Genomic DNA, 12,462 nt, shown 5'->3' on the forward strand with positions numbered 1-12,462 from the left:
TGGCTGGGCACTCAGCAAAATGTGTCTAATACTTGTAGCAGTTATCAAAGTTCCTGCTAGAGCTTGCATCACTTATGCAGAAACTGGGATTGTGGAAGGGTCGTTGCCATCCCTCTGAGTCTTTTCCAAGCTTTGACCTGCTGTCACCAGGGCTTGTACAAGAAGAAGGCTTATAAGTTCTAGGGCTGGTATTCCATTCACTACATTACTCCAAATAGATAGGCCCAATCACATGCATTCACTTCTCCCTTCCCAGCCCCCTCCTTATTCCTGGCTTTTTGGTGCACCTACATTGCACAAATGAAAAACACATAAAAATGACTTTGCACTGAGTGAGAGAGGCCTGGTGCCAGTTGGGAATGGCCGGAGATAGGCACCTACACTTCAAAGACAATGCACATTCAAAAGACAAACTCCCTTCTCCAATGTTGCTTGCCCTTAGCTATTTCACAGTGACTCCATGAGACTTTAGCCAGTGCTCTGAGATCTGACAACTGTAGGCAACAAATCTCCTTACCTGGGTTCCATTCCCATCAGACCATTTCATGGTTTTCTGTTTGTATATATTTTAGTCACCAAGTTGCTTTGTCCACACCTGTAACTGATGTGCTATTTCTTAGTGGAAATGGCAGCCACAAAACTTGTCATATTACTGGAAAGCTGTTTATCAGGAAGATATGAGTTCATTTTCATTATTCAAAATTCCTCAGTAGCACTACTCTTTCCAGATGTCCAGTTCAGCATTCTTACTTGATCTAGTGCCTGGCCATCCCATGAACAGCACTTAACACACATATGCTGCAGCAACCAACTGGAAATGTGATTGTATAATTCCAGATAGACTGAAGATGGTAGTTCCAAAAACTATTTAAAATTGTAATTATATGCCTAACAATGTGTGGATTTTCACTGCATGGAAAAGTGTCATATTTTCTGTAAGATCCTGCTCTGACAGTAAGCATCACAGAGGTCACTGTCTTTTGTAACAACATTTTCAGGAATTGGTTCTCAATTCTTTTGGTTTGCTTAGTGGTTCTTAAGCAGCACTGACACTTTTCATGAGCCAGAATTTGTTTTAACTCAAAGTATTTTGTATGGTATAAAGATATATCATTATCACCACCACCATCATCTTTCATAGAAGGTAACGCAGATAGTATGAGACCATGGTGAAAAGGGACTCCAACCAAGGTCTCAGGCATTATCTCATTACCATTATCTATTGAGACATTCTAACATTTGGCTTAACTCTCATCCTAGCAGAAGGGATATTTTAGTATTTCAGGGCACAGAACTAGACCTAAATGGTAGGCATTATTACCTCAAGAGTCTCAGCCACTTTGTTTTTTAAATACACAAATAAAACCCAACTGGGACAAAATTTGTCTGAACAGATCTATTGTGTTTTATTATTGAGGTACTAATTTGTTCTGCAAACAGTAATGTATTTGGGGGTGGGGTGGAATTCCACACTGCAGTTGGTGATGATGCAGGGAAGCTGGTAGGAATGTTGGGATAAGAAATAAGCATTCCCCCTGATCAAAGGTAGAAAGTGGGCAGGAAGTGTACATTCATTTAGTACTATTGGGTGGCTGGTGGATCTGATGCCGTGGGTGTGGACAGTGAATCAACTCTTGATTTGAGTGTCCTGCAACTGCTCTGAGTTGAATGGGAGCTCTGCCAGTGAGCCTCTGTTTCAGGACAAACAGAAATCCTTTTCACCTTGGAGCAGCTGTGTGTGTGTGCATTTGCCACTTCTGTCACAGCAGATCTGCCAGCCACCCCTACATTCCAGGAAGGAACAAATGGAAGCACTTATGCCATAAGAGGCTGGAGGAGACATTCAAAGACAGTTCATCTTAGAACAGCTGTGGACATTTTTCAGCAATGCCCAGAACCAAAGGAGGATGCAAACAATGCTAGAAAGCATTGAGCTTTGATCTTCCAGTGAAAGGATTATTTTCAATGTCATCTGTGAAACATAGGGAGAGGTGTACTTCTCATTCTCTGTAAATGGAATGAAAGAAACCCCCCACCAAAATCAAAGAACAAACAGCTTCATTTATATACCGCTTCATACTGAACTAACAGTGTCTAAGTGGTTTACAACTGTAAGATAATGCTAAGAATGCATTAGCTTATTGTTTCTAGCTGGTGTGTATCATGGACATCAATCCCTGGAAGAATTGTGACATGAAACCTCAGAGTGCTGGCACTTCAGAGCCATGATGAGCAAGAAGACATATCTGAGATTCAACAACAGGGAAACAAGAATGATACTTAAAGACACTGGCAAATTAACTGTCTTCCAGGGCAGGTATACTGTGTTTTTGAGCAGCCCTGAATGTGGTACATACCATGAGTGGATCTAAAAATGGATAAACAACAGCTGGTTAAATTAAAAAATAAGTTGTTATTCTGACTGTATATCCCAAGTAAAGCAGGAACATATAGCATAAAAGTGTGGTGGTGCTGTGATGGTAGGTTATATGTTCTGAAGAGGGACATCTACTTTGGCAGGTGGACTGGTATATTATGGGAAGCAGAGTTTGTTTATAGTGTGATGTCAGTATGATAAACCGTATTTTCATACTGAATGATATGTGATGGAAGACATTTTTTTCACTAGCTAGGTCTGCTAATTAGAGATCTCATATTTGTTGGTACCTTTAACAAAATAAGATACACACCACCATCCTTACTCCTATAGCAATTCTGTAGATAAGAGAACACCATGTATTTTCCAGCATCAATGTGGCATATTCTGGCTGTCTTTCCACCCTGCAATAGGATGAATAAAGCAAATAAATTGATGTTGCTAGTTCTATTTTCTCCAATTGCAATGTTGCTCCAAAGGAGGGGGTCATGTTTGATGTCTGCAGTAAAATGAGGTGGTTATTAATGTCTTCCTTCTTTGCCAGTTTCTGCACCCCTTTCGCACTCCATTCACCATCATGATTCCCAATGACCTAACATGAACAACCTGCTGCAGTTGTGGTATCTATATGCTCAACTTTGGGGCAGCTGTGTGGTGGATGGTTGAGATCAAATTGGGTGTGTATGGCCTCCTCCATAAAACTGAATTAGCACAGCATTGAAGTGGTGGGATAAGAAGTCATGAGTGTATTGCAAATCCTTCTTGCAGAATGTTCCTGTGAGATGCTTGAAGAAGTAGCAAAATCAGCAATGGTGATCATGAGTCATGTTGTATGCACCATGGTAGTTGGCCATGTCTACTTGTGCCTTCCCACATTGGAGTTTATCACACTGGGCCTAATGTTGGCATTAAAGAGAAATTAAAGCACATTTAAAGCATGCCACAAATGAAGCGAACATGGCAAGTAATTGCGCGAATGATTATCACATGCAATTGCACAAATAGATATCAGAAATGCATTGTCACTGAAATCCTGAAAGTAAAAAGATCCACATTAATGCTTCTTTGTAACCACTTTAATGGGAGGTTTTGTGTGATGTTATGTGAAATCATTTTGCGTAATTATGCAATTTTTCTGGGATATTCGCGGGATAAATTCCCAATCCCCTTTGTGTGATAAACTCTATTGATAAGTAACCTCCTTTTTTGTTTCTCCCAAGGACACATCTTGGCAAACACAAAGGGATGAAGAGAGGGTGGAGGAAGGTCTTGGATTGAGCAAAGGGCATCGAGCAGGCTGGCAGCAAGAGTGGACATTTTTAAAAATAATAAAATAAACAAAACTTTTATTTATATCCTGCTCTTCTACCATAAGGCAGTGGGGGGGGGGGGGGGAGAGAAGAGGACCAGTAGCAATAGCAATATATTATCAGTAGTGGGAAATTGCAGTGAACCTGTTCAGATTGTATTTGATAATGAAATGTGTTAAATGTTGAAAGCTATAGCAAGTAAAGGTGGATAATACTGAAACACTTGGTGTATATACTCGACTATAAGTTGAGAAATTCATGCCCCAAAATGGACTCCAAAATCATGGGTAGACATATATGGAGCAATAAGTTAATACTGCTTATAAAGTTCCAAAAAGAAATACCCACCTTCGTAGCCAGGGATCTTTAAACAGCTCCCTGTTTGAGCCCTTGCACATGCACTTTCTCTCTGTGTGTGCATTATCCCTCAGCCTTCCCTTGCAGCCAGAGCTAATAAACAGCTGTTGAGGCAAGGGAGAGAGAGAGAGAGAATGCTGAAGCTTGTACTCTGTTTTGCAAGCCATGAGCCTTGGAAATGCTTTTGGTAAAGGGAAGAGAGAGTGTGCATGTGCATGCCGAGGTTTGTTTCACCATTTTCCATGCCAAAACTGTGACCCTTGGGAGAGGTCCAGAGAGGGAGAAGGAGAGTGAGAAGTGGTGTTTTGTTTCCCCCTTTAGATCTTTTGTAACATTCTCCAGTGTTGAACCCTCAACCTATCCACAAGTCATCAAAATTCAAGATTTTGGCCTAAAAAACTGCCCTCAACTTATACATGAGGTTGACTTATACACAAGTATATATAGTAGTTATCTTAATGTGGTTTCTGAAATCTGTTAGTGGGCAAAATGGAATGGGTCAGTAGAATAACTGGCTAAGTGTGACTTAGGCCTGTTACAGACAGGCCAAAATAAAGCTGCTTCGAGTCACTTTGGAGATATGGTATTTCAATGATGCATGCGTTCTAAGAGTCCAAAAGCTGTACCAAAGCCACACTCCAGTTCTAAGGACTGGAGTGCAGCTTTGGTGTGGCTTTTGGACTCTTAGGATGCATGCATCATTGAAATACCATACCTCCAAAGTGACTCGAAGCAGCTTTATTTTGGCCTGTCTGTAACAGGCCTTAGCATCATGGTTAATTTAGTGACTATTACCAGGAGAAACAAGTATGTAAGTATATCTACATACCCCTTTCTTGCATAATAGCCACTGTTGAACCAGGAAGCTGGCTTAGACCCATTACAGTAAACTGACAGATATGCAACTGCATCCTTATAGCTGTATTGTATCTTTAGTGCTGTAAGCAGAAATAAAATAGTGGTGGAGAAATAATTTAACAATTGTCCTGCATTACTTCTGAGGTACGTCAGACTGCTCCTGCTGATATGCTTAATTAGTAAAATCCAAGACTGGCTTTTAGCTCAGACAAACAAGCCAGCATGCTTGCCATATTTGAGTCAAATTTGAGATTACCATGCAGAGTACAATAGGAGCAGTGTGTAGTCCTCAGCTCCTTTTTCCACCACCCAAAGGGACACCTTCAAAGACACTACCTATTTTTTCAAAAAGAATGCAGGTGATTTCTTTAAATCTAGAAGTTACTCAAAATGGTCCAAAGCTTTTGCTTCCTTGGGCCTGTTACAGACAGCCAAAATAAAGCTGCTTCGAGTCACAGTGGAGGTATGGTGTTTCAATGATGCATGCGTCCTAAGAGTCCAGAAGTCACACCAAAGCCATGCTCCAGCCCTGGAGCGTGGCTTTGGTGTAGCTTCTGAACTCTTAGGACTCATGCTTCATTGAAACACCATACCTCCACTGTGACTCGAAGCAGCTTTATTTTGGCTGTCTGTAACAGGCCTTGGTCTCCCAAATTCCTTAAACTCACTGTCAAAAGGGCTGAATTTGGCAGACAGAATTTGAAATCAACAATGAAAAGCTTAAATTACAAGACTTTAGGGAGGGCATGGGGTGAAAATTTGTCCCCATCCTTGATGCATTGCCTACCCTAGTTACTTGTTCTTGGTAGTCTTGTAGCTACAATCCAGGAAATTCAGAGGGGTACTAGAAGGAGTAAACATCCTACAGATCTCCACTTCTCTTCCCTGAATGTATTCTTTTGCTTTTGCAGGACACTCTTTGTACAGCCTGTGTCTCCCCTATCCAAAATGCTTGGGACCAGAAGTGTTTTTCAGATTTTTTTTTTTGCAGATTTTGAAATATTTGCACGTATGTAATGAGATATCTTGGAGATGGAAGCTAAATCTAAACATGACATTCATTTATGTTTCATATAAACCTTACATACATAGCCTATGCATGATAGTTTTAATAATTTTGTGCATGAAACAAAATTGAACCACAAAGATGTCACTCTCTCAGCCACCCATGTGAACAATTCTCGATTTTGGAAAACTAGATAAGAGATATTCAACCTGTCTTTCCAACTTATTTTGTTCCCTCAGGTGTATAGATTTTGGGTACATTATAAAAGCTCATTGCCAGATGCATTCTGCTAGGCTACAGGCTGTGCAGTGTACCAATGCTTACTAGGCTATGAGTTCTACTGAACACAGTGGGACTCATTTCTGAGTATGCATCCACAGAATGGAATTGTAAATGGAACATAGGGGTTGTTAACGTCTGTTATCTGATCCACAAGTCCAGTATAGCTGCTTTATGACAATTTATCTGCTGGTTAGTCAGACCAGGAGGCAGTGAAAGAATGAAGCCCATGGTATTTTCTTGCCTGTTTTAGATCTGCATATGGTTTTGTATCACCCTCAATATACTACAGTGTTGACTTTGCTATTCTTCAACTCAACAGTGATTAGGGAAACGATGACAACACCTGGTACATTAATTTGTAAAAGCTGCAATTAGACTTTGTTTAGTATTGACATTAACATATGTGTCAAATCTCATCATGGTAATCTGAATTCACACCAACATCCAAGTCCAATAATATTTCTCCTGATCCTACTACCATCATGACTGGTTCACTTAGGAGGGAATGTATAAGCCAGCAGAACAAAATACCATTAATCTTATATGTTAAATGGCATATTTTATTAATATTTGGTGAAATGCTTTTCATAGAGAAGTATAACTGCTGTCTGATGACAAGAGTGGGGAAATGGAAACAGGAAGAACTAATAAAATACACATGATGGGTTTTCCCTTTGTACACCTTCCCAGTGTATTGAACTCCAAAGTAATTCTGTTGTCACCCAATGATCTAAGGTACAGAAATGCAAATATACTTCCAGACTGCAGTACTCAATCAATTTGCATTCAAAATCAGATAGCAGAGCTCCACAAATAAGCGGGTGTTCCCATGATGTACGGTGTAATTTGTACTTAACCTCTGCCATCCCTTAGCAGTCCCCAATATAACAGCTCTTTTTCTTACACCATATTGAAGTGATCTCTGCATGTAGATAGATATTACGTCTTTGTTTATCAGGGCTGCAATACTATGTATGTATTTTTGTATGGGTAAGTCCCATTGAATTTGATGAGGTTCACTTTTGACCAGAGATGTGCAAGACTGCAATATTTATGTCATCTTCTAATTAATTTAAATATACTGTACTGGATTTTTCATACATGAGTACAAGTACGTATTAACCCAGCTTGAAAAAGTGTAATTTAAATAACAGATTTGTCAGAAAGGGAAAAGTTATCTTTTGTGGAGGATAATATTCTGTTCTCCTGTTCATCTGAATGTGCCACAGATACATATATGCTACATAAACCCTAGTACCTTTTCAGGGTTGAATTGCGTTGTTATATTTAAAAAATTAAAATCCTTTTAATTTAAATGGATGATAACATACATTTAATGGAAAATGCAATGAAATACTAGTAGTGTATGTGAGAGAGGAAAAAAGTATTGCAGTATTGCAGCATCTAAAGCTACAGGCATCTGGGCTTTCCCATTTTGGTAGCAAACAGGGGGAACGATAGGTTCATGGTCTGTTTCAGGGAGACACCCCTCCATCTGTTCACATGCAGCCTGTTTCCAATTTAAAGCACAGATTTCAATGCAAACATCAATTTCTCTCCCCTCCCCATTTTATATGCAAAGCGAGCCTTATGAATCACAGTGACACTGCTATTGGGACCCCTACCAAATTCTTTCCCCTCCCCAGCCAAAATTCACAGGCTTTTCATTTGAATACCTGCTTACAGTGGCATACAATGGACAGCTTTGGGAAGAAAAATTGATAATCTTCACGGAAGAGTAATTTGAATGAAATTACACTTGACAGCCTGTCTCCAAGCAAGCAAGGAGAGTGAGGGGAGCCTCAGCTAAGCTCCGAGGACCTGCTTAAGCTAGTGCTCTTGAAGCTTCCTGAGGAAAATAAATCCACAGTTTTATCAACATCTGAGTGAGGCTTTTGATTAAACGTGTGCATCGTTTTCTAGCGAAGAAAAGGTAGCCATGGAAGAAAATATGGAAGAAGGACAGACACAAAAAGGTATTGTGATAAACAAGTTGCGTTTTTTGGGGAGGGGTATTTGTGGCAGGGCAGTTACCTCTCTATTTGTTCTCTCTGTCTTTGCACAATTACAATAATCTCATAGACAATGGGAAAGATGCTTTTTCTTTCTCCCTTCCTTGTTTTTGGTCATTTGTGGTTCTTGCAACAAGATAGCTTACTAACATTTTGTCACATTGTTCCCAAATAGTTCAGGCTTAAGGAATTCACACAGCAGTCCTATATGTAAAATACTGTGTGCATTTAATGTGAAGTGTTTCCCAGACAAGTCTTTGTTAGCCTTCATTTATTTCATGTTTTCACGCTTGTCTAGCTGGGTCAAGGGAGCCCAGTGTGAACTAAGAGAGAGCCACTCACACACAACATTTGTAGCTAGTTCCATTTAGCAATCTAACAAAGTGACCATTATTTAACACCTCTGAATGGGTTTCCAGTCTAAACAAAGACTTCGAGTAGATTTTGCAAATTTGGGGTAGAACTGCCTATATGTCTTTCTTCTCCTCCCTTTTCCTCCTGCTATCTGTTGGAAGACCCTTGTTATGTGGCGTAAAGTGAGAAAAATGGTTGTAAATGTTGAAAGACTGTGGCTTGACATTCCTTTTCTTTCGGATTATGCTCACTACACCTTTTTTGTGTTTCTGAATAAAACTGTAAATGATTAGTGTACGTATTTTATGTATAATCTTTTGTGAACATTGTGTGTATTCGACACTCCAGAATGTGCCACCTTTAAAAAGACACTTTGTGTTTATTGCCCTGCACACCAAGTGATAGCTCTTCATTTTTACACTAAAGTCCCTAGCTCTCCCCCCGCCCTGCCATCTCCTGCATTGCCTTGTGTTGTTACATCAGTGCTTTTTGTGTTGCTCTGTTCATTCCGGGATTACTAAGAGACATATTAAAGAAGGCAGATATTTTATATATCTATTTAATTGGTAACACGAGCACATCTAAGTCCGGTGTATTTACAGGGACAAATGATCTTAAAACAATTTTCTTTGAATGGCTTTGGGACCTGATTAAAACACCTGAATATCACAAACACTCATCCTCACTGTTGCTTCTATGTTCCAGTTTTCAGGTCCATGTTCGGTCAGCCTGCTACATGTGGATACCATGCTTTTCTCATTAGAACTGACCCACTTAAATGGCAGGCAGTTTTCAATGTTTACTAACTCTCAATACAGCAAATTGTCATGGGTTCTTGCATCTGTCTGTGAAAAAAATGATTATTTCCACCAGTAATTTTTGTATGAATTGTCATGTTTGATTTTTCTGAATGTCCAAAACAATGTGTTTCTGAAAGGTATTTGCAATGCTGAAAGTATAAGCATATTTTGTGATTGCTGTCGCTATCAACATAAGCAATTTCATTATCTGCTCATAAAAACAGATTAGCATTTGTGTGCATTAAATACAGCCTCCAGAGCTTACAAACTGTGTGCTTTAAATTCATTTTTCAGAGCTTGTAGGGAAAGAGCACAAGATTATTATCACAAAAAAATTGGAAACGGTCCCACCTAGCCACAAATTCTAAATGATGACCCCAAAGAAATGCCAGGGCAAGTGGTATACATCCGAATTGCAGAGCATCTTAATTTAAATACCATTAAATGCATTTACAGTTAATAGGATGTGTTTTAGGTAATAAATTATAACAGATTGGCATAGACAAAGGTATATCTTTTTTCAGATGATGGGCAAGTGAAATAACCAATGGCTATTCAAAATGCGATGAGTGATAGCATGATTGCTATAGCTAACACTTTCCCCATGCACATGATGTCATGTGTGAGGTCCCTTTTCTTGTTCATGCCCACTTGTGATCACAAACATGGGGAAGGTTGCATTTATTTTATCTGGAGAGCAGGGAAGGATGGTCATTACCCTGACATTGTTTGGAAGCAGGACAGAAAGAATGTATATCCAGTGCTAATGATAAATTACAGTTAAATCTACATTTTGGAAATGTAGATGTCAGTATCTTGAGATGTGAATATTATGATAGAAACAGAGAGACATTTACTTAGCAGTGAAATACAATATGGTCCCTGGAGATATTTAAGAGCTACTTTTGGTCTTGGTGCCCTCATTCCTAGAAGCGGTTTTGTACAGCACCATGTTGATATTATTTCATGCATTCCTGAGCTTTCATTGTATGCCTGTTGTGGTTTGACTGGTTTAAACTGGTTGTTGGTTTTCTAACAGAGTGTCTGTAATGTTAATCATGACAGAATCATACAACTGCTATTGTTTTGTAAATGCTGCCATCTTGACTGCAATAATTTGTTTCTCTCCTTCTCCTCTTCATTCACATCTGAAAAACAGATGAAATATACACTGTTCCACTGCCTACCAAATCCTCTGTTCTTCACAGCAGCAGATTGTGTTGAGCCTCCTCTGCATGTTGCTAGCAGCCATGATAGTTTTGTGTTGATGGAGCTCACAGACATGATGCAAATTGTTGCGACAAATGACATGTTATTACTTGAGCAATAATTGTACTGCTATACCACTGACTGAGAAAAATAACACATTTAGAATGGTGATGTCAGTTCTAAATTTGGTTGAGAACCATTGCTTGTGTGCATGCCCATGCGCACGCGTGCGCACACACACACACACACACACACACACACGAACTCACAGATATATTTTTCTTTTTCCTCTTTATATTTAACTATTGTCAGGAATCTGTTTACTCTTTAGTAGTGACAGAGTGTCAGTCCCCAGTTGAAATTTCACCTCTGCCATCAATGTTTTCAGTCCCCCTCCCACATTTGTAGTACTGCGTATAACAATACCAGATTACCTCATAGGATTGGTGCAGAATCCTAGATAATAATAATGTGTTACCTTATATGGTTGTTGTAACAATTATAGTTGGCTAACACACATGAAGTGCTTTTAATGAAAGTATTATATGAATGTTTCTTCTTCTTTGGGAATGTTATCATTGACCTATAGGATTGAGGGCAATCTGTTAGTGTGATTAAATAGTAGTTAAGAGCGCTGGACTGAGGCTTGGGAATTCCTGACTATAATCCCTGCTGAGCCATGAAATTTACTTGGTGACCCTCGGTCAGTCTCTTTCTCCCCCTCTCCTTCTCGTGTCAGAGTCAACAACTTTGCAAGGTTGTTGTAAGTATACAATGAGGTAGGGAGAAGTGTATGCTGCCTTGATTAATCTCATTAGATGAATGGTGTAATAATTACATTTATCTGTATTTATTTAAAAGAGAGACTTTGGTTTTGGAACCTGAGGTGTGGAACAGGTAGCACTGGGAGAGCCAGTAACAGAGGACTTTATCTCTCCTTTGAACCCTGTTTGCTGTTTTCCTTGAAAATGGGATTAGGTTAATTCTGTACTAGAGTACTGTTCATTTTATGTGCCTGCACCAAGATCGAACAGATTGAAAAGAAAGAGCATTGTGCAAGTGTTAATTCTGGCCAATTTTACAGTAGTCCTCTATTACTTACTTACTTGTATGAAGTTCTTGATTATCTAGAGTTACAATGTAGATCTGTGTCTGTGAACCTGTATGTGAATAATGATCTGAATTAACTAATTGATTCATCCAGATGTTTGGGGTCTTCTCCAAGCCATAAGAATAAACAAGGTCCTTTTCAGCATTCAAGTGAAGCAAAGCCCTTTCTTTTCTATAGTCTGCTTGTCCTTACCCTAAGCTTTAACAAAGTCACTAAGTAGAACGCTGGCTACAGAACCCAGTTTGTGTTCATTGACCACATTGGCTCAGTCATGAATGAAATGTCTAAGGGGACATTGATGGAATGAGGATAAAGTGAGATCAAGATGGTCTGTAATTTTTCATGTTAAATTCAGATTATATGAGCAAGAGCACAATTTCTCAGGGCTAAAGTAAATAATATGCTAAATGCATGAATGCATTTGCTTGCTTATATTGTGTGACTCTCAAACAATCCCAAACCCCATAGCACTCCCATTCCCCCAATAAGTCAGAACTGCAGCATGAGACACAGGACTGTTGTGTTTCCATTGAATAATTTCTCCAGCTCAGATGGCTTACTTCAAATCTAAGATTTGCCGCAAGAGGGAAGTTGCTGTGAGCAAAACCTGCAGCATCTCATGCAAGGAAAAAAATCTTTGAGAAGGGATGAAATTTTTATTTGGAAAACAACAGAAGGGGGAAGGGTCAAACCCTTTTCTGCATGATAATCAGGTGCCCTGCCTCATGGGTATTTTATTTTTAAAACAAACTTACTGTATATACTTGACTATAAGTCGACCTCATG

At 39.3% G+C, this 12,462-nt stretch overlaps 1 protein-coding gene across 3 annotated transcripts in view; it reads left to right on the forward strand.

Annotated features, from left to right (window-relative positions):
- GPM6A (glycoprotein M6A) overlaps positions 1-12,462 on the forward strand; it is a 209,367-nt gene that overhangs the window by 70,930 nt on the left and 125,975 nt on the right. The window contains exon 1 of one of the 3 annotated variants that reach the window (XM_089525450.1): positions 7,645-8,166. The exons of 1 other annotated variant lie outside the window; for it this stretch is intronic. In XM_089525450.1, coding sequence (XP_089381576.1) covers positions 8,130-8,166 — 37 coding nt within the window. In that variant the 5' untranslated portion in view covers positions 7,645-8,129. Of the gene's footprint in view, positions 1-7,644; positions 8,167-12,462 lie in introns of those variants that run through there. One more of the 3 variants, XM_089525451.1, reaches the window with a different exon arrangement.

The sequence above is a fragment of the Sceloporus occidentalis genome, unplaced genomic scaffold, assembly GCF_023333645.1.
Source record: "Sceloporus occidentalis isolate IW3139 unplaced genomic scaffold, rSceOcc1.0.p SCAF_5, whole genome shotgun sequence".
NCBI classification, from domain to species: Eukaryota; Metazoa; Chordata; class Lepidosauria; order Squamata; family Phrynosomatidae; genus Sceloporus; species Sceloporus occidentalis.